The sequence below is a fragment of the Notamacropus eugenii genome, chromosome 1 (genome assembly GCF_028372415.1).
Source record: "Notamacropus eugenii isolate mMacEug1 chromosome 1, mMacEug1.pri_v2, whole genome shotgun sequence".
Classification (NCBI taxonomy): domain Eukaryota; kingdom Metazoa; phylum Chordata; class Mammalia; order Diprotodontia; family Macropodidae; genus Notamacropus; species Notamacropus eugenii.
Window position 1 is genome coordinate 97,761,584 of NC_092872.1, and position 21,649 is coordinate 97,783,232.

General features: G+C 36.3%; 1 protein-coding gene across 3 annotated transcripts in view; it reads left to right on the top strand.

The window, feature by feature from the left end:
- The window catches only part of SVEP1 (sushi, von Willebrand factor type A, EGF and pentraxin domain containing 1), a 321,762-nt gene that overhangs the window by 148,065 nt on the left and 152,048 nt on the right, over positions 1-21,649 (top strand). For all 3 annotated transcript variants that reach the window (XM_072610622.1, XM_072610615.1, XM_072610607.1), the window contains exons 7-9: positions 12,527-12,724; positions 19,042-19,160; positions 20,322-20,451. In XM_072610622.1, the coding sequence (XP_072466723.1) occupies positions 12,527-12,724; positions 19,042-19,160; positions 20,322-20,451 (447 nt within the window). The remainder of the gene's footprint in view (positions 1-12,526; positions 12,725-19,041; positions 19,161-20,321; positions 20,452-21,649) is intronic.

Consider the following 21,649-nt stretch of genomic DNA (forward strand, 5'->3'; position numbering starts at 1 on the left):
CACACTCTGTCACTTCTTATTTCTGTACTTCTCACATGCATATAACTTTGTAATATAAAATGATCCTCTACTCCCTCTTTGAGCTATCCTGCTCCTTTAGAATAAGATGTATTCTTCTAGAATCCTATTGTTGCCATATGTGCCAAAGCTGTGAGTTCTAACTTCCCTCCTGTATTAAGATCTCTAGTTCATCCTGTTTATCCCCCTTACTTTGTGAATTTTTATGTTGGTGTCTGAGGCCATGAATTTTGTTTATGTGTCTGGAATATTAGCTCTTATTAATTAATGGTCCTCTAGTCTACTATTCTTTTTGGTTTGTAACTATTTTCTTTTACTCTACCGGGCGAGGCAGTTGTCTCCTTCCCTCTCCCTTTTCACTGTAAAGCCCTCAGGATCACATTTGCAAAACTGTAGGCAGGCAAATATGTTCTTACTGTCCCTTCTTAGCTGTGGTCCATCCCTAGACAAGAACTAATCATTTGATTTATTTTTAAAAGCCATGGTCCAAAAGTATAGATCTCATTCTGAGATGCTGCCCCCTTAGCCAAATTTTTACATATCAGATTCACCTTTCTCCTCAGAACCCTCAGTCTCCAGGTGGCAAGAGTCATGGAAAAATTCCACCTGTGACTTTAAAACTTTTAAGAGGATTCCATAATTTTTAGCAATGCTTTTTTTTTAACCTGTTGTGTTATTTGTTCACAAACAAATCAATAATTCTGTCAAGTCTTAGAATGTTCACCATCAAGCCCCACGTGTACGTCCCAAAGAGATAATATGCATTTCTGTTGTTTTATCAGTAGCTACCCCTTTACTTTTCAGGAGTCACCAAACACCATTCTACTTTTCTTCCTCTAGCCCTTAGTGGATCCCTTCTCACCTGCTAGCATCTCTGGATCATTCCTTGGAGTACAACATGCTGCTTCCTCCTTAAATGGTCTGGCTTCCCCCTTTGCAGGGGTAAACTCGGGTCTGTTACTTGGGTCTAACTTGGGTCGTTTTTTAGTTCTTTCTGTGTGACGTTGTTTTACACTCCCAGCTTTTTGATATAAACTAGTTCTGCTGTCTGCCTCTGCATAGTGTTTTTCTTCATTTCCTCCTTGAAAATGTTCTTATATTCTTTCAAAGCACACTTCTCTGATAGTCTAGAGAAAGGAGAAATGCATTCCTCAAACCCCTCACTTTTCCACCTAGAATAAAAATTAGTGCACTTTCCATCAATTTCATCTGTATCTTGTATTGCCTATTTATTCCCATGCTGCCTTTTCCATTATAATGTAAACTCCTTGAGGACAGGGACTGTTTTTGCCTTGCTCTGTATCCAAAGTCCTTAGCACAATTCCCAGCACATAGTGAGTAGGTGATAAGTTTTTGTGGATTCATTATTCCTTGTACATACATAAGTGTAGTGTTGTGCAAACACCTCAAATCAAGGCTTGATTTGTTGTTTTATTGGGTGCTCAGACTTAAGAAAAAGATGAAGAACACTTTAAAAATACAGATTAAACTTTAAAAAAATGTACCATGCATATATTTTCTTCCCAGAGAGCCAGTTGTTAAACATCTACGAGCACACCCCTGCATATGTTACTTGAAACTGGCAAATAAGATAATTTTTGTAAAGCACTTAGCACATTGCCTGGCACATAGTGGATACTATATAATAATTTTAAAATATGCTTTACAAAGTATATGGTATCCCCAAAGTCTTAGTGCAATTTAAAATTTTAATAACTTAAATTTATTAAGTGTTAGCTTTAATACCTTAAACCTGCATTAAGACTTTAGGGACATCTTGTATAATGGAAAGAACGCTGTGTGAAGTTAGTAGAAACTTTTATTTCCTTCTCAACAATGGCCTCCAAAGTTGTTTAACCCCTCAATATCATAGACTATGCCTAACGTATTTTATCTCCCTTGCCCCTAGCACAGTGATTGTAAGATGACATCTCAGTCCCAAATACAGCATGAAAAAGCCTAACCTTTTCCTCTTCTTTTTCCCACTAGATCATTGCCCCAGTTTCACCGGATGTACATTTAAAGGCATATTATTCACATATTTTATGATGTATAATCATAAAAGGAAAGCAATTATCTTTAGATATAAGTAGATATAAGTTTGAAAGTATTTCCAAAAAATGCCAGTGTTAGGCATCATAGATTAAAGCCATCAATTGGTTGCACATCACAGGTGGCAAAGCAAACTCTGCAATGAGTTTGCTTGTAAATTATTCTAAAATGTGGGATTATACTGCATATATATGTATATGCTAAATCATATGAATATGAATTATTTATATTTTCCTCAAAATGCTTTAAAGGCAGGTATTTGTAGACATGTGCTATACTCACACAGTTCATTCTGACAAAGATCAATCTCTTTTCTTACTATTTAGATTATAAGCCATAATGCAAAAGTTTGAACTATTTATACTACATTTAAATAGACATTAGGTAAAACCCATTTGTAATCCATTAGGAAAAGCTAATTTTAATAGGAAGAACTATTTCAAACGGAAAGAACTTCTCCAGTCCAGAAATGACCCAGACAGAGAGACTACAGTTATGTAATAACAATGATAAACATATCAACAATGAAGAAAAATGTATTATACCAATAACCTTGCTAGGGAACACATCTAAAATTAATTGTTGCTGTGAAAGCAAGATTAAATGTTTTACTAGAATACCATTTCTAGTATCACTGTCCTATTGGAATGCTCAAATGAACCACAATCAGATCCCTGCAAGAGAAAAGCCTAGGTATATTTCTAAGACTGGTATATACTTACATGCCTATATAAAGTAAATATATTCTTTTTCACCATTATTTAAGCCAAATCCTAATTACAGCTCTTTTGGATGGAAATTTCCTCATTTGTCCCTGAATGCAGGAAATAGAAAGCTGTATTTACAGTCAGAAAATCCTGGGCCCAAATTTTGCCCTGGATTCTTTGAGACCCAGGACAAGTAACTTTTGTCTGCCTCAGTTTCCTCCTCCATAAAATGAGAATAATACCTCTAGTATTTAATTCTAGAGTATTGTTGTGAGGAAAAAATAAGATTAATGTATTTTTGTAAACCTTAAAGTACTGTATGAAAGGATTTTTTGTTTTTTGAGGTTAGGGGAAATCTCAACCAATGATTTTTAGTAGGGACTTGCAAGGGTGAAAACACCTTCTCCTGATGCACATTATCAACTGCCTCTAATTTATGGCCTTAGAGATTTGCCTGAGGGCACTGAAAAGTTAAGTAACTTACCTGAGTTCAGGTAACTGGTATGTGTTAGAGTCAATATTCATACTCAGATCTGACTCAAAAAATGGCTCTCTATCCACACTGCTTAGCAAATGGGGCAGGCAGATGTTATCTAACTTACCGAAAATCACGAAGGCTGTACTTGTTATGCTATATAAGCAACTGCAGCTTGATTTCATTCATTCAGTAAACATTTATTGAGTAGCTACTATGTGCTAGGCACTGTTCTAAGTACCATGGATACAACGGGGCAAAAAAGACAGTGCCTGTCCTCCAGGACTTAACAGTATAATTTGAACTCAATTGTCTCTTTACTGTGCAACCTAGCTGCCTTATGTTTAGAACTTTGTGTCAGGCTCTGAAGAATGTAAAGTGGTATAAAATATAAAATAGGAGAGAAAATAAGGAGGAAGAGCATTGGATGGTAAAAAGAATTGGCTGATAATTCACTCCTGGAAAAGTGTAAGATTCTCTGACTATATACTTAGAATCTTTATTAATATACGTAAGGAGGCAAACAAATAATGGTCTGATCATAAAGTGATCATAAAGAAATTCCCCTAAGAGTTAAAGGGATCATTTTTTAAATGTATGCCTGAAATTGTCATTAGCCACCATGGAGTCAGACCAGATATCAAAGTGTCATGGGAATTACAGGAAAAAAAAAAAACCACAACTAATCTTAGTTTGGCAGAGCGAGATTCTTATTCACAATTTAGTTTCAGCAGCAGAGACACATCATGGAATGGCCAGTTGCCAACCAAAGGGAAACATCCAAAAATGTTATTCCAGATGGCTTCCCAAGAACGTAGTAGCAATAATTTACATAGGCAACTATCTAAGACTATTTGTTGCAGAAAAGGTAGTGATCAGTATTGGGAGAAGGAATGTTTCTCCCAGCAGTTCTCTACAAAGCCTACTCTTTGCCCTTATGGTGATCCATGGACCAGTCTCTCCCTATCTATTTCCCTTGCTGTTGTTTCATTTGTTTTCTTAAATGGCTTTGACCTCATGCTTTGTCATGTTAAGATTTCAGTATCTCTCATGCCTACCCTCCCCTTATTATAGGTGAGTTTAGGAAATCACAAGCCTAACCTCTCCCCGACCACCCATTCCCCTGCCAAGTCTCACCTTATATAGCATTGAAAGTTTATAAAAATTCACAAGCCAAGAAATGAGTCTAGAAATGAGTAATGGGTTCTAGCCACCCAGGCATGGGAATGCCTCTATTTTTCTTTTAAAATTATTTACTGTGAACTTAAAATTAAGCATCAAGACAAAGTAACTCTGCAAGTGTTTACATTTGATCAAATAAATTTCTAGAAATAAAATGTCATGACAGCTTCAGTTACTCCCCCTAAGTCTCCCTCCAATTTCTTTGTACATTTGTTTCTGTTCCATTTTCCTTTTATGTGGTTAGTCAGTCTATTAACATCCGATTTTTTCACTTTAAATGATTTTAGAGGCATGTTTCCCTATTTCTTTTACTTGTCAATTTGAATTGTATTATAGCACTTCTTTTGAATCTCAGTTTTTTATTTGAAAATTTCCCTACTGGTAGACATTCAGCTTTCAGTTTTTTGGCTTGGGGTATTGTTTTGGTTTTGGGGTTTTTTTTGCAATTTTCCTTTATTCTTTAAGTACAGAAAGAGCAAGCTATCTCATCTGTCGGTCTATTTTATTAGTTCCCTAAATCTAGTGATTCATTCTCCATGCTTAAGTTAGAGCCCACACACCAGGCCTTAATCTTCACTCTCATCCATTTTATTCCTCCCCAATCACACTATGATCTAGTTCATCCCTCTTTTAGCTAATTCCTCCTGATTTATTCTCAACAAACTCCTCTATATCCTTGACCTTTTCAACTAACATTCCAATTTTTTGCTTGAACAGAAATCTGATTTTCCCCATGAATACCTTATCCAATATAACCTTCTCTAATGCAAGTTATTCTTTATTCCTCTATCTCCCTCCCTCAACCTCCTGAGGAGTTGTTATAATCTACTTCTCATGACTACAACTTGACCATTCCTCTATGAAGATACTTAAATGATCCTCTTTTGAATAATATCCCATCTGTTTGTGTCCTTTTTTTCCGTAGTTGTTGTAATCTACCACATTTCTTGGCCATTCTTTCAACTTTCTCATTGACTTTAATACTTGGTCTGTGGTCTTCCTCTATATTTTATCCTCTGGCTTATCACCTTTGTTTAACTTGTGTTCATACCCTGCCTTGACCTTATGATTTCTCATGTTAATGTTGCAATACCACTAACCATTCTGGATTGACCAGAGCAAGACTTTTAAATACTTGAAAACAGCAATATCTCCTCACTTTTGACCCTAGTCCCTACCCCCAGTTCCCAGTATTCTCCTCTACAGGCTTAAACATCATTCGTCCTTTCAACTGATCTTCATGTGATATGGACTTACAGCCCTTTGTCATCCTGGATGCTTCCAGTTTATAAATGCCCTTCCTCAAGTGGAAACAATACTCCAGACTGACAAAGATGGAGGGCAGTGAGAGTATCATCCCCTGGTTCCTAGAAGCTGTGTACCCCTCAATGTAACCCAGTTATCACCCAATTTCTGCAGATTGAGCATTCCACTTCTCCTCTTTCCAATATGGTACTCTATCTACCACCTCAATCCTAATTATTCAGGCTAGTCATTCTAGTGTATTTTTATGATGGACTTCTCAAAATAATGTTTTGAAATACTTAAAATACATTAGATCACAAAGAAAACCAGTTATTTTAAAATGCAATTATCAAAATACTTTTTAAAAAATATACACAGATTCACATAGCCCAGGTGAGGAGCCTCTGATTTAGAGGCAAGGTATGCATGAGTCACTTCTGACACTACCTGGGTGACCTTAGGCAAAATCAATGAACTGCTCTGGACCCCATACTCATATGTAAAATTAGAGGGTTGGACTAGATGACCTTTGAAGGTCCTTCCAGTTCTAGAGTTATGAAGCCAACGTTCCTTTCCTCCTATTGGAAACATTAGTATCTACTGCAGGTGCGCTTATGGCCTTGGTTACATCTATCTTTGTATTTTCAGTGTCTTGTATAATATCTTGCACACAATTGGTGCTTGACATATATTTGTTGAATTCAGTTCAATTCATTTCAGTTCTCCCTTTGATCACTGGCCTTTCTCTTACACAGATTATGAGCAATAATTTTGTTTTTTAGTGTCTGGCTCCTGTTTTTATTCTCTGACTCTAGGTCCCAACCTCTGTCTTACTTCATACTAGTTTATTATATTCTGTCAGGTTTAGACATATGATAAATGACAGCAACCTCAAAGCACATAACATTAGAATAGTTGACTTTTATTCTGATGTACTAGATAACCACATGACATTTAATAGAGTAAAGAAATTTATAAATTCAAAGCAAAATTTCCAAAATGAATGAGTCACTGTATGTGATCGCCTCCAAAAATTTCAAAATATGCATCTTGCCAAATCTTATAAACTCAAGAATGTAAGCAAATTTTTGATAGTGTTCCAGAGAAACACAAGGTTTATGAAACCATCAATTCATAGTTTTCATTAATTAACAAGGACATGGAACCAATTATTACTCTACATATGTGTATGAGGTTTGAGAGTAAGGGAACCTAGACAGTGGTTTAGTACACTATTAAATTTGCCTATAGATATAGGATGACTGGTATTCAATCCTGGCTCTGCCATTCAATACATATCACCTTGGAAAAGTCTCAATTTCTCCAGACTTCAAAGAGATTTCAAATAGATAATGTTTGAGAGTCCCTCCCACCTCTAAATCTTATACTTGTTCACTAGTTTCAGTAGAGTCTGACTTTTTGTGACCCCATTTAGGGTTTTCTTGGCAAAGACACTGGAGTAGTTTGCCATTTCCTTCTCCAGATCATTTTACGGTGAGGAAACTGAGGCAAACAGAGTTAAGTGACTTGTCTAGGGCCACACAGCTAGCAAATGTATAAGGCCAGATTTAAACTCACAAAGGTGAGTCTTTCTGACTTCAGGTCCAACATTCTATCCACTGCAGCACCTAGTTATATTGTTAGACTATTATTATAGTCTATTATTATGATCAGTGCATATATTAGATGATATGTAGTCTAATAAAATATTCTTACAATTGCATATATTATTTTCCTGCCAACTCTCTCATTTTATAAATGATAAAAAAAAAAAAGACCCAGAATGAATGAGTGTCTTGACAGGGGTCACATAAATGTTAAGTGGAAGATCAAGATTTGAACGCAGGTAACTACTAATTCGAAACTGAGGTCTTTTCCCACAGTACCACACTACCTTGCCAATAAACCCACCTTGATATTAGTTAGAGGTGAGAGTAGACATTACAGCAAAGTTGTAGTTGACGTCTCTGCATAGATCAAATGTACATTTCATGACAAAGCTAGAAAGCTTGCAAAAATAGCTTTATTCCTACTGGAAATATGTAGTTGTTATTTCTGTGTTAAATTGTGTTTCTTTACAGGAGTAGATTATTCTGAGTACGGTTGCCATGGTGGACACAAAGTAAATATTTAAAAGAAAATTTTATAGTAAAAAAGAAGAGATTTTGTATTTTAGTTAGCAAATAAAAACAATTCTATTGGCATCCAAGACGTTTCTACCTCCAAGTCTGTAAAACATAACAATGAAGCAAAGCTTTTATAAATGTCATTGAATCTCAAGAAGTTATAACTATCTCTATATTTGAAAAGTAGGTTTAACACTCTGAAACACTCAAGGTTATGAATTCAGTTCAATTCAATTCATTAAGTATTTATTAAGTACTTAATATGTGTAAGAGACTGTATGCAAAATATTGTAATGATAAAGTATACAAAACCATTGTAATAGCAAGCTAACTTGTCTTCCTTCCTCAAATTTCTTCCTATTCCAGTCTGTCCTCCACTCAGTTAATCAAAGCACATGCCCGACTATATCACCCCTACCCTGCTCAATTAACTCCAGTGGCTCCCTATTACCTCCAAGATCAAATTTAAAATTCTCTCGCTTTTAAAAATCTTCATAACCTTGAGAGCAGCGATTTATTTGTTTGTTTGCCTTTGTACCTCCATGGATACAAAGTGTAGAATTTCTTTTTGTTTTCTCTTTTGCCTTTCTTTGTTTCCCCAGGCATAGCACAGTACTACTAATAAGTACCTATTAACTTGGCTTGACAAAACAAGAGATACTCCTTAATTTAGATATATTCTAGAATACCTATTAAAAAGTTTCAAGTTATACCATTTTAGCATTATTCATAGGTTCAAGATGTAATTACAAGAAAGTAATGAGGTTGATTTGGGGGGATAGCTTTTGGAATCAGTCTCATTATCTTTCACAGTGCCTTTATTTCAATTCATATTACTAGTACTCATGTTCAAAATAATAGAATTTCAGAATGGAAACATACTAAGAGGGCATCGAGCCTAACCTATACCTAAAAAACAATAATACCCTCTCCTATAGCATCCCCCATAAGTGGTCACTTAACCTATTCTTGAGGGAGGGGACAGCTACCAACTTTAAAAGGCAAGCCATTCAACTTTTAGATAATTCTAATGGTTAGGAAGAATTTTGTTCTGTGTTTTACATGTAGCTGAACTCTGACTCTTTGTAACTTCAACCCATGGTTCCAAGTTCAGTTCACTGGATAGGGCACTGGACCTAGAGTCAGGAAGACCTGAATTCAAATCCAGCCTCAGACACTTGCTAGCTGTGTGACCCTGGGAAAGTCACTTAACCTCTGTTGCCCTAGTTCCCTTATCTGAGAAATAGGAAGGCTAATAATAGCATCCACTTCCCAGGGTTCTTGTGAACTCAGACACAATAATATTTGTAAAGTGTTTTGCTAGTCTTCAGATATTATACAAATACTAGCTGTTGTATTATTATAACTATCCTAAAACTGCTTGACCAAGATTCCTGGATAAACAAATTACTTAAATGTACAAACATGGTGTTTTCAGCATCCTTGCCAAAAAGAGGTAGTATAGCTGATGATGTAGGTGGGGGTGACTCCAGGTAAGTCACAACCTATGTGACCCTGGGCACTTAACCTCTGTCTGCCTCAGTATTCTCTGCTGTGTAATGGGAAGAATTATAATAATTCTTCCCCCCCCCCCAAGTTGTTTTGAAGATCCAATGAAGTAATATTTGCATAGCACTTAGCACAGTGCTGGCACAGAGTAGGCTCGTAAATGCTTCTTCCCTTCCCCTAAAACCTACACTGGTGTGATGGGATACAGGTCCAAATAAGGTCCAGTTAAAGCATACTTGCTCTTCTGCAAGCAATCTATGGATACTCAGTGTGAAAGGACAATAGCCACTTTAAGAAATGCTCAGTGGAAGTCACTTTAAAATCATAGTATAAAGTGGGTAAAAACCATAGCGTGATACAGTGGGGGAAGTGCTGTCTTTGGAGTCAGAGGATTGGGTTCAATTCCTGATTCTACAACTTGCCTAGATGATTTGGGGTAAAGAACTTAATTCCTCTGAACCTCAGGTTCTTTAGACCAGGTGAAAGCCCCTTCTGTCTCTTATTCTATGACCTTATAATACAACTTCCTGATTGAGGAATTTTGTTTTTTAAAGAGGCTTATAGTGACATGTAGGTATCAAAATGCTATGATTCAATGAATAAAATATGTACAGATAAAAGTCCTGTGATTTATGACATAGATGAAGCATTCCTAGGTAGAAAATGCTTTATAGAAATGAGCATGGGTTTTTAAGGAGTCTGATAACACTTTGAAAGAGTTTAAAAGAGTACCCAGTTCACATCCAGATTTACTCATTCTTTCCATCTCTCTTTTCTATCATACTCCCTGGGTGAATTCTTTGGGGTTGACATTTTGTACTTTGTTTTCTTATGGGTTTGACTCGTTGTGTACCTAATGGCAACACTAGTTGGCAATAATATTATGCCTTTAATGTCTTCTAATTTTGGCATAATCAGTGTACTCTGATGTTTTTGTAAACTCTTTTACTCCTGGAGATATTTTATAAAAGTTAAGAATAATTTGCTCAGCCATGTTAGCTTGAATGAATGCTTTTGGTAAAAATTGATTTGTTATTTTATGGCCACTTAGAAATGGGTGTTGTTGACTCAGCCTGGTAAAGGGAAAACAACTTTCAGTCTCTATCAACTTCATGGTGACCCTTCTTGAACTTATTGATAATATATCATTTCCCCAGATAAAGAGTTCTAAGATTCCACAATCTTGGCTGGAGCTAGGAGGAATTTATGAAGCATTCAAAAATTTACAACTATTCAAAGGACAGGGAGAGATAAGAAATGAACTTTTGTATTTGATTAAATGTTCTTTGGTTTTAACATATCAGGAGTCTCTAGGGCAGAGCAAAAAAAAAATCATAGTACTTACATTCTTCACTTCAAATGTAATATCATTTAACTGCCAACTTTTCAATAACTTGAAAATGCTGAAGGAGATCATCAATTTTAAATGGTAAACAAGTTTGGCGTATGTCGATAATACAGGGTCTAGTTCAATGTTTTTCTCTTTTATATTCTTGCAGGGTGGGGGGTCGCATCTTTGAAGGTTCCATTTAAAATGCCCCAGATCATTATCATCTTCTATACAATGATGATATTAGTATGGCTTCTAAGGAACACATTCCTTTGTTTTCAGAGCATTGATATGGTTAATTTCCCATAAAGAAAGAGAAAACTTAGTAGTGACTAATCCTATGCAAATATAATCCTATACTTCTACCAACAATAACTAATCCTATGCAAATATAATCCTATACTACTACCAACAATAATAGCATTTGTAGAGTACTTTAAGGTTTGTGAAATATATTACATATACTATCTCATTTGGTTCTTGCAACAACTTTGTTAAGGTATGGGTACCATTATCTCATTTTATGGATGAGGACATTCATCCAAGAGTTTAAATGACTTTCCCATGGTTGCATAGCTAGAAAGAGTCTGGGACATATTTGAACTGATGTGTTCTTGACTCTATGTCTAGTGGTCTATCTGTCATGTTCTAGCTGCCTCTAGACTAAATAAACTCTGAGGTTCCTTGCAACTCTGAAATTCTGTGAGTCTGATTCTATAAGTCGTCCTTATACCAAGGGCCGTAATGTGTGATTATATTTCACTGACGACAGAACAAAGTGAAATGGACCTCATTAAATTCATAGGATGAAATGAAAGAAGAGTTTACTCACAGTGTAATTATATAATGGGGGAAAAGAAACTCATGAAGTTGAATCTGTTAATTGGAAATATCCTTTAACATATTAAAGATGGAATTGTAACCCAATTTAGCAGTGCATATTTATGAAATCAAATAGAGATATTCTAACTCTTTGGCTTGTATAAAGAGTCATGTAGGAATACAAACCCTCCAAGAACAGTAATAGCCAGCTCTGTTTGAGACAGCCAGTAGAAGTTTATCCACTCTTTTGCACATTGAGAAGGTAGTATAGGGAAACTTATAAGTATCAAGCATCCTGTTGTATTACAGTGGTGTGTAGATTTAATGGAACAAAGTAAAATAATTTAATGCAATGATATACAATATACCTTGGGACTGCAAACCATCTTCAAAATGATGATCCACCCTCTTAAAATGCTGCATAAACTATCCCTTTCCTGTCTTCCTAGTCCTCTTATATTTTACTCTTCTCTACTGTAGTCCAAGATCCAACTATGTTGGTCTATATGGTGTTCCTCATGACTCCTTGCATTTCACCAGCTTGTCATCATATCTAGAATGTTCCCCTTCCCTACCTCCAAGTCTTAGTTTCTCTAGTTTTCTTCACTACTAGGCTAAACTTCCACCTTCAGCAGGAGACTTTTCCCAGTACTTTGTCCCCTGCTCCCATTGGTGTTTTCCCTCTGAAATTACCTTCCAGTTCTATTTTATATTTCTTTTCTGTTATCTTTGCCATTCAAATATGAGCTTCCTGAAGGCATGGGTCATATTTTCCCTTTCCTTACTTCTAGAGTACTGAAAATAGCACCTGGTGCATAATAAATACTTAACAAATGCTTGTTGATTGATGGGGTGCAGTCACTTATTTTACACATATTGGCACTGTGCTCACAAGATTTTGACATTTCTAATTCTTCATGATGAAATTATACTTTTATCACAGTGACTATTACTCCCTAAACTTGCCAAGAATCATGATTTTTAATTTTCAGAGAAAATTTAAAAATAGATATTTTCAATAAGATACTTGTGATAACATTGTTGTCTTTATCTTCCTTAGAACGCCATTGCCCCACTTTTCAGAAGCCCAAAGGGGTGACCATTCAACCTTCAAGCTGTGGAAGAGGACTGACTAAGATTGGTACCGTATGTCAATTAAGTTGTCCCCCAGGATTCATCTTATCTGGAGCCAGGGGAGATGTGAGATGCACCAGCTCAGGGAAATGGAGTGCCAAAATTCAGACAGCTTTTTGTAAAGGTACGTAGTCTGTTTCTACAAATTAAAGGAAGAAATTCCTGACCAATGCCATGTTAGCACAAGGTGAATCACACCTGAAGTTCATGATCCATTATTTCTACCATCATTGTCATCATTTTGCATTAATGGAACACACTTTGGGTATATGGGATCCTACTAAGTACTCAAAGGTTTACACAGTTATTTTGTTGTACCTCTTGAACTCAGTTTATAATCCCACAGACACTCTAACTCTTTGTAAATGTTTGTAATAAGGTACAGTTTGTGCTGTCCTCTTTTATTCTGGGACAATTAAACGTTGTCTGGAAAAATACAAATAAACCATTAAGTTTATATACCATGATAAACTCCTAGCAAGATAGCCCAAATTCTAGGTACTTTGGAAGTTAGGCTCCTCTTCAAACCACAGATCAAGAGACCCTACGGTTATATTCACTTCCATTAGTTAGCTTGAAGACACACTTCATTCAAAACAAAGACCTTTGATGAAATAACATGGTAATAGAATAACAATACACTAGTACCTCTATCAACTTTGAGGTCACTTTTTAAAATCTGCACACCTACATAGGGTTCCCAAATAATGCCATCACACATCAAGGATCTGTGTGCTCAAGGCAATTTTGTGGCAAATATGTATCCAGGATACATGTCAAAGGACAATTCATGTCTCCAAAAATTCAAAGATGCTGATATCTAGTGATCCGATAGTCTTTTTCTCTGATGCTCCTTCTTCCCATGAGGCTCTGCTCCCAGATTCCTCCTGTCAAATGTCATGTCTCAATTTTTTCTGCTGTGTCTCATATCTTTACTCCAGTTGGTTTTTGAGATTGCACAAATATATTTAAGACCCGCTACTCTGTCCTTCCATCTGCTAAGGGAAAGAGAATGTTGAGGTTAATGATCATCCATCCTTACAAGGAGGACAATTCATCCCTATCAGCCTACTGTGATAAAGTACTTCAGTCATCTCTTTCAGACAATGTTATTTAGTTCTTGCACTCAGCCAGGCTGCTCATGTAACCTAACGTAAACCTAGGCTAGGGTTCTATCTGTTCTCAGAGCTCTTCAATTGTTACTCTTTAAACTATGCCCTCTTTACTTCTCATCAGAGCCCTGATTCAAAATCTCATCTAACATGGTCAGAAATCCAGTCGAGTTAACTTGCCTTGTGTTCAGTCTGTGAATATGTTATCTTCCCTGATAGAATGGAAACAACTTGAGGGCAGGTATTTCACTGCCTAGAACAGTTCCTGGTTCGTAGAATGGGTATAATAAATGTTTGTTGAACTAAATTGAATATCCATAGTCGATGAAGCAATCTGTTTCTTCCTCCAGCGTCAAGCTCAGTGTCTTGCCCAAAGTAAACCCTTACATTTTCTAACTGAATCAACAACTAATTCTTTGCTTTCACCTTAGGGTGCTAGAAGAAAGAGAGGCACTCTGGGCAGAAAATTCAGGAGTTCCTCTAGTTCTATCCATCAACTTGAGTAGAGAGTTAGAGCTGTTACTAATACTTTGTTTGTCTTTCTCTGGATCAAAAGTGTGTAAGCGCCAAACCTGAAACTTGAAAAGACAGAAAATCTCAGATGAAACAACTCATGTTTATCACTTCCAAGAAATCCTTGTGGGCATACAACCTTGAAGGAGTTTTCAGAAACAAGAATTGCTGAAGGGAGAGAGAAAAAAAATATTAAGTGGTCAAAATTCTAACTGCCCTTCTCCCTAATTGCTATGTGAATCTAGCTAAATCTTCATTCTTTAGTAAACACAATCGCAAATGTCAAAGACTAGATACTACTGAAAAGGGAAGCAGGTGGGGATCCAGACCCAATTTCTGTAATACTGATATTTCTGGGATTCTGCATACTGTTTTTAATATGCATTTATGGTTGTCATTTTTAAAATTAGCACAAACTTATTTTAACAGACATTAGGTATGAGACTTACATACCATATCTAAAAGTGTATTTTTTGATTATTGCATTTGTTTTTTGGCTTTTTTGAAGCAATTGGTATGAAGTGACTTGCCCAGGGTGACACACCACTGGGAATGATGTAAAGCTGGACTTGAACTCAGGTCTTCCTGACACCAGGGCAGGTGCTCTATCCACCATGCCACTTAGCTCACCATATATTGAACTTTTAAAAAACATATATTGACTGCTTGTGTTTTTATATGACCTTCATTTGCAGACATATCCTTTCCCCCCTCTACTACCCATTGATCAACTCTTTGTAATTAGTAATTTTAAAGAGAGAAGGGAGAAAAAGCAAAATTAGTCAATATCATTGAAGTCTGATCCTATATTCAGTGTCCCATACCCATGATCCCCCCTTTGTAAAGGAGGAAGATAATGTACATTTATTATTAAAGAAACTTCCTCCTTGAAGTTTTATTGTAGCATCATAATGTTTGAGGCTTTTTTTGTTGTTGCTCTTGATTGAGTTCTGCAAAATTGTTTGGAAAATTTAACTTTAGCTAGAGTTCAGAATGAGGTTAAGGAGTGGGTCTGGATGTGTTTCACAATCCTAAAGCTGCTGTTCTGGCTGCCAGATTTATTTATTAGCCACGCAATAAAAGTATCAGAGGAAGTGGTTCAGTTTCCTTAAGCCTCCTGAGCAAAGGAGAATTTGATGTGGGTTCTCCTATTCCTTGCTAATGAGCTTTGAGACCATTTGTTTTCTAGCACTGTAATTTAGATTAGTAACTAAATATAATTTATAAAAGATTTGGAAGAGATGCTCTGGTCCAGGGGAAAAAATAAAATTCTTTAAAATTACCAGACGAGTTAAAGATTCGAATCATATTGGCTTCATTCTCTGCATGGAGCATTGGCTGTTGGAGCAACAGGAAACTGCAGAGATCTTGCCTCCACTACATGTGAAGGAATAATGATTTGTCCAATATAATACTGTGGTTTTGTAAATATGAGTCAACACTGACACCTGTTCTCTAAGGGGTTTGCCTAGCCTGAACTTCTTTCAAACCTTGGGAGAAAAATGATCAGTGTGGGAACTGGAGGCAGTATAATACAAGAGAAAGATTTGGATTCGAAGGGACCAGAGTTCAGATCCCAACTCTGATACTTAATATTTGTGTGACCCTAAGATCCCTGGGATTCCAGTTCTTCATATCTACTGATGGGATATATTAGATGGCCTCTAATGCACCTCTAATGCTGGCAGCTAAGTGGCATCATGGATAAAGCACCAGACCAGGACTCAAGAAGACCTGAGCTTCCCTCCATTTCTAAGACTGTGGCTCAGTCTTTGTTACTGTTATAGCTGGTCATTCTTCCAGCTGTGAGGATTTTAGTACTTGTTTCATACTTTTTCCCTCTTTGGTTATGCTTCAATATTCATATTGATGTACCTTCCAACATTTTGACCTCCCAACTCATCTTTCTCAACTCCCATCACATCTGTCTTTCCTCTACTTCACATACTTCTCAGAGGGATGGTCTATTTTAAACCTTGCCATCCCTCAAAACTACCTTCATGACACTGATCTTGGATCTTTTCTCTGATGATAATCCCATTTTCTTACTTGTTCCTCAAATTCGTTACTGCTCTACCTACTCTACTACCTCATGCTAACCTTCATTCTCTCAGTCTCTCCCTATTCTACCAGCATACCACTCTGCTCTGACTTCATTCTTCCTTCCATACCTTTGATCCCATAATTAATGACTTTAGCTATGTACTGTCTTCCATCTGTGAATCTCTTGCCCTTTAATACCTTCCATATCCCCTAATTCTTAGCCCTCCATTATCCTCCTTCAGTCCTATTCCCATACTGCTAAAAAAAAGTTGAAGGAAACCACAATGTCTTATTGGTTTGGTCCACTCCCAATTAATGTTGTCTAATCCCAACCTCACCTTCATTGCTGACCAGCAACCTTTTCTTTTTCTCTTACTGACTCCATATCATTCCCAGAACTGAATGGACTAGACCTTCTCCTCCAGCCTCCGTCATCACCATCCAACTTGTTCCTTTTTAGATGATTACAGTGACTTCCACTGGACTAAGAAAATCAAGGACACTTTTTTTTAATCTCCTTCATCTTCTCCACTCCACACTTTAAATCATCAACAGAGGCAGGGAGGTGGCATAGTAGATAGTACTGTGGACCTGGAAGCAGAAGACCTGAATTCCACTCTGGCCTCAGACACTTACTAGCTGTGTGACCCTGGGCAAGTCCTCTTGGTTCTGGTTTCCTCCACTATAAAATGGGGATAACAATAGTCCCTACTCCCAGGGTTGTTGTGAGGATCAATTGAGATAATATTTGTAAAGTGCTTAGCACAATGCCTGACTCCTAGTAGCTAGCTAATAATCTTCATCATCATCCTTACCTTCCAAGGATGCTGTACAGATCAAATGAGAGAATATTGTAAAGCATTTAACACAGTACTGAGCACATATTAAGCCCTAAATAAATGTTGCTTTCCTTCTTTAAGTATTAATGTTCCTCTCCTGGTCCAGTGTCTAAAGAAGATGGGGTCCCTATCCAAGTATAATAATACCTCTTCTAATGCCTGAGAACCCATAACTTTTCTTGGATCTTGTCTCTATTAAACATTTTTCTCATCTTCAATTCTATCTTGACATACTAGCTCCTTCCTCACTGCCTACAAAGATGAACTGGTCACTCTTATCCTGAAAAAAAAAAATCCACCTGTCATCCCCTTAAGCCATCATCCTATATAGGAAAGCTGTCAATGTTAAATTCCTACAGTCATCTCTACTTGCTGACTTCTCTTCCTCCCTGTCTACTCACTTTTCAATCCCTTGTTTTGTCATCTAAAAGCCTATTTTCTCAAAAGTGACAAGTGAACTCTTCACAGTTAAGTCTGAGTATTTTTACTCATTCCTTGAGCTCTCTTCGGCTTTTGATATGGCTGATCACCTCCTCTGCCTGCATACTTACTTCTATAATATTGCTTTCTCCTGCTTCCTCTCCTAGTTCTCCGGCCATTCTTTTACAATCCTCTTTGCTAATTCATCATAGTTCTCCCACCCTTTAAACATGAATGTCCCTGGTGGCTATAAAATGGGTATAGTAACACCATCTACTTCATAATGTTACTCTAAGGATCAAGTGAAATAATATGAGTAGAGTGCTTTACAAACCTTATAAAACATTATATCAATTTCACCTGTCGTAATTATCACTATCATCATTATTGCTCTTTCTCAAGCACTCTTCTCAATCTCAACTCCTTTGGGGATTACATTAGCTTCCATGGGCTCAATTATTATCTCTACACAGAAGACTCTCAAATAGGTCCAGATTCTCTCTTGAATTCTAGGTCTGTGTTGTCAGTGGCTTCATTTCAATCAGACAGTCCCATCAGCATTTCAAACTAAACCTATCTCAATATCCCCCTATCTGTTAAGGGTAACATTAACCTTCTAGTCATCCCAATTCTTAACCTTACAATCATTGTTGATTCTTCTCTTTGATTCTTCTCACTCTCTCTCTCTCTCTCTCTCTCTCTCTCTCTCTCTCTCTCTCTCTCTCTCTCTCTCTCTCTCTCCCCTCTCCCCACATAGTTAGTTGCCAAAAGTTTTTGGTTTTATTTCCACAGTATCTCTTAGACCTATCTTCATATTTCTATTCACACAGCCACCACCCTAATAACCCTCACTTGATCATCCTTGAGTTTTTCCCCTCTTCAATACATCCTCTTCATAGCTGCCCAAAGTATCTACCTAAGGCATAAATAGCATCATGCCACTCAACTTCCCAAGGATCTTTAGGACCTCCTTATTGCCTCTAGTAGAAAATAGCCTTCAGCTTGGAATTTGAGACCCTCCAACATCTTATTTCGACCTAACTTTCAGTCGTATTTCCCATTGCTTTTTTTATACAGTTTATGTTTTGGCCAAATTTGATATTTTATATCCTGATCCTATTCATTCATATAAGCCATTTTCCATATCTAGAATTCATCCCTTTCTCATTTCTTCATGGAAGGTCCTTTGTTTTCCTTTGTAACTCAATTCAGGTACCAACTCCCCTTTGAATATGCCTTGTGCCTCCATCCCTTGGGAATCTGTCTTTAAATTACCTAGAATTTACTTATCTGAGTACATGATATATCCACCATCATCCCCTGCCTCCAATAAAATGTGTACTCCTTTTGGGCAAGAATTATTCAATTTTTATCTTATCTTCACTGCCTAGTATAATAAGTTATACATGAAAGTTGCTTAACATGAGCTTATTGAAACACATCAGAACTTGAATGAATGAATTATATTATGAATCAATATATTTATGTTTTTCTTTAAATATTTTCTGAGTCAGATGTGGAGGTTCCTCAAATCACCTGTCCTAAAGACATTGAAGCTAAGACCCTAGAACAGCAGGACTCTGCTAATATTACTTGGGTTGTACCAACAGCAACAGATAACTCTGGTGAAGAGGTAAGATATACATATAGATGGAGTCTTTTTCATACCATTTTAAACCACGTACACATGGTCTTTTATTTGTCTGGTGTTTGTATAATATGCTTGTATCAACCTAAGTTTTGATGCATACTCTGAAGACAGATAATCTTTTTGAGTGGAGAAGTTGAGACCTACAGTTGAGATTACAAATTTAAATTAATTAACTATTTAAATTAATTTTCTGTCATCTGTCTTAAAGAATTGTTCTACTTTTCAGTAAGATTACTGTAAAGGGACCTTAGAGAGACTATCTGGACAGGGTTTAGATGATTTTAGCAGTCCTCTCACTCCCTCATTTGTAAAGAATATGAAATAAAAGTGATTTGGTACTGCTTTCTGATAAAAATACAGTATTTTATATGTAATTGTGTGGAACGATCTGTCAAATGTTAGTTTGACAATTAATTCAGAAATTTAACTTGTACCTAAAGAAGTATCCTCAAATCCGTTCTGCTAACATGTTTTAGAGGGGAAAACTCCACCTTGCATTCACCTACAATTAGATACACTTTCACTGTAAGTCAACCTACTTTTCAGGGGAGGTTTGTCAGTTGGGGATTGTACCAGGCACTATTCACTTTGAAATACTAATTGTGTGTATTCATCCATGGATAATCTGTTAGGTTGTTTTAGTCAAATAGGAATTAGAATATGAAAGTGAGTTATGGTAAGAAAAATGGTTCATGGTTTGGAAGACCAATTTTCTAATCTCCATTTTGCTACTTCTTATTTTCTGTCTTATACACGCACACACACACAGTATATAAATGCACACACACATGTATTTGTCTATGCTATTTTGCAGTGGTCTAAAGAACCTCATTTCCTCATTTTTTAAATAAATGTGATGAAACCTAATTACTTGAAATAATAAGGATTTCTTATAGTTAAAATCTTCAGTTCTTAGGGAAAATACACCATTTGAGTATAAGAAGGGATTATTTCTCAAAATGGACATTCAGACAAAATTTTAACAAGAATGTTTAGAAAGTATTCATTCTTTTCACAGTTCAAGTTTTAGTTGAAATTGAACACTATAAATTTAAAGTGTGTTGAAATATATCTTTAAAGAATACATTATACTATTAGTGTTGAACTTAAATATGAAGAAAAAACCTTACTTATTTCCAAAAGGTATCGATTCACGTTACTCCAGCTTTTACACCACCTTACCTTTTCCCAATTGGAGAGGTTGCTATCACATATACAGCAGTTGACCAGTCCAGAAACCAGGCCCGTTGTACATTCAATGTCAAGGTTATTGGTAAGTCCTCTTCAGAAATATTTCGATGAAGTTCTAAAAGCTACCTATAACCTATTTCTCATTTCCATGTTTACCTTGTAACAATAAATCCCAGCCTTCCTGAAAATGAGAAAAGTCACAGCATTCATATTATACCATGAGATCATGAAAATTTACCATGTTATATGGCTATTTTTTAAAAATTAAAGTTTTTGATTTGAAGATTTTTAAAAATACTCTCTGCAGTGAAGTGGTAACAAGACTAGGGTAGAAAGTTACCTCTACTCTATAGGTTGTAAGCTTTTGTTATCAATAGATAAAGTAGAGGGAAGGGGATAGATAAGGAAGATTTGAGTTCAAACCCACCTGTGACACATGCCAGTTGTGTGGCTAGGGACAGATCTCTTGACTTTTCAGTCATCCAGACAACTCTCTTGGCATTACAAGTCAGAGGAGAGTTGATGATTTGCTTCAAAAGAGTGAATTCTCTTAGAAGAAATTTCCAGTTTCCTACTGATGAATTCATGGTCTGCCTTCACCACAATTTACACAAATAAAAATCCTGAAAATTTTTATGAGCAATTAGTTCCTTATTAGCTATAATTCCAAAGGTAGTTCTAAAATTTACATTTTCATTTCAGCATGGAAAATACCTTGGCTTTGATTCATTTAAAAACAGTCCATTGAAATTAGCTCAGAAATACAATTCTGTAGAGTACCTGCCAAAGTTCTTGTGTTTTCCATATGGAAAGAAAATTAGCTCCATAGTCATCAGGTTGGAATGTGGATGAGTTTGCAGTATGTTTGAATACATAGGTGGACACTGGCCCAATTTAAGATGTAGAAACCTATAGTATAGATATTATAATTTTTCCATTCAGACAGGTGGTTAGAGCTGTCTACCTTGTAAAGCTGAGTAGATAGTTAAGCCAGTGATCCTGCTGTCCTCAGTCCAAGCCTAACTTGATTGTGGTATCACTCACTGTTGCTAATTAGAGAAAGGAAATTCAATGTCTTGAACTCGTATTTCATTTTTAAACTGTTGAACCTTGATTTTGTTGGTGGAGGAAAGGAAATGATAATGATTTTTTTAAATTTTGGAAGGTTAAAAGAAAACATGAACAAATAAGACACAAGATGAAAAGTTGTTATGGTGCATCAGTAGGGAATTACCCATAGAAGTTAGACTATGGGTCTATCATAATCTCAGAGTATGAAC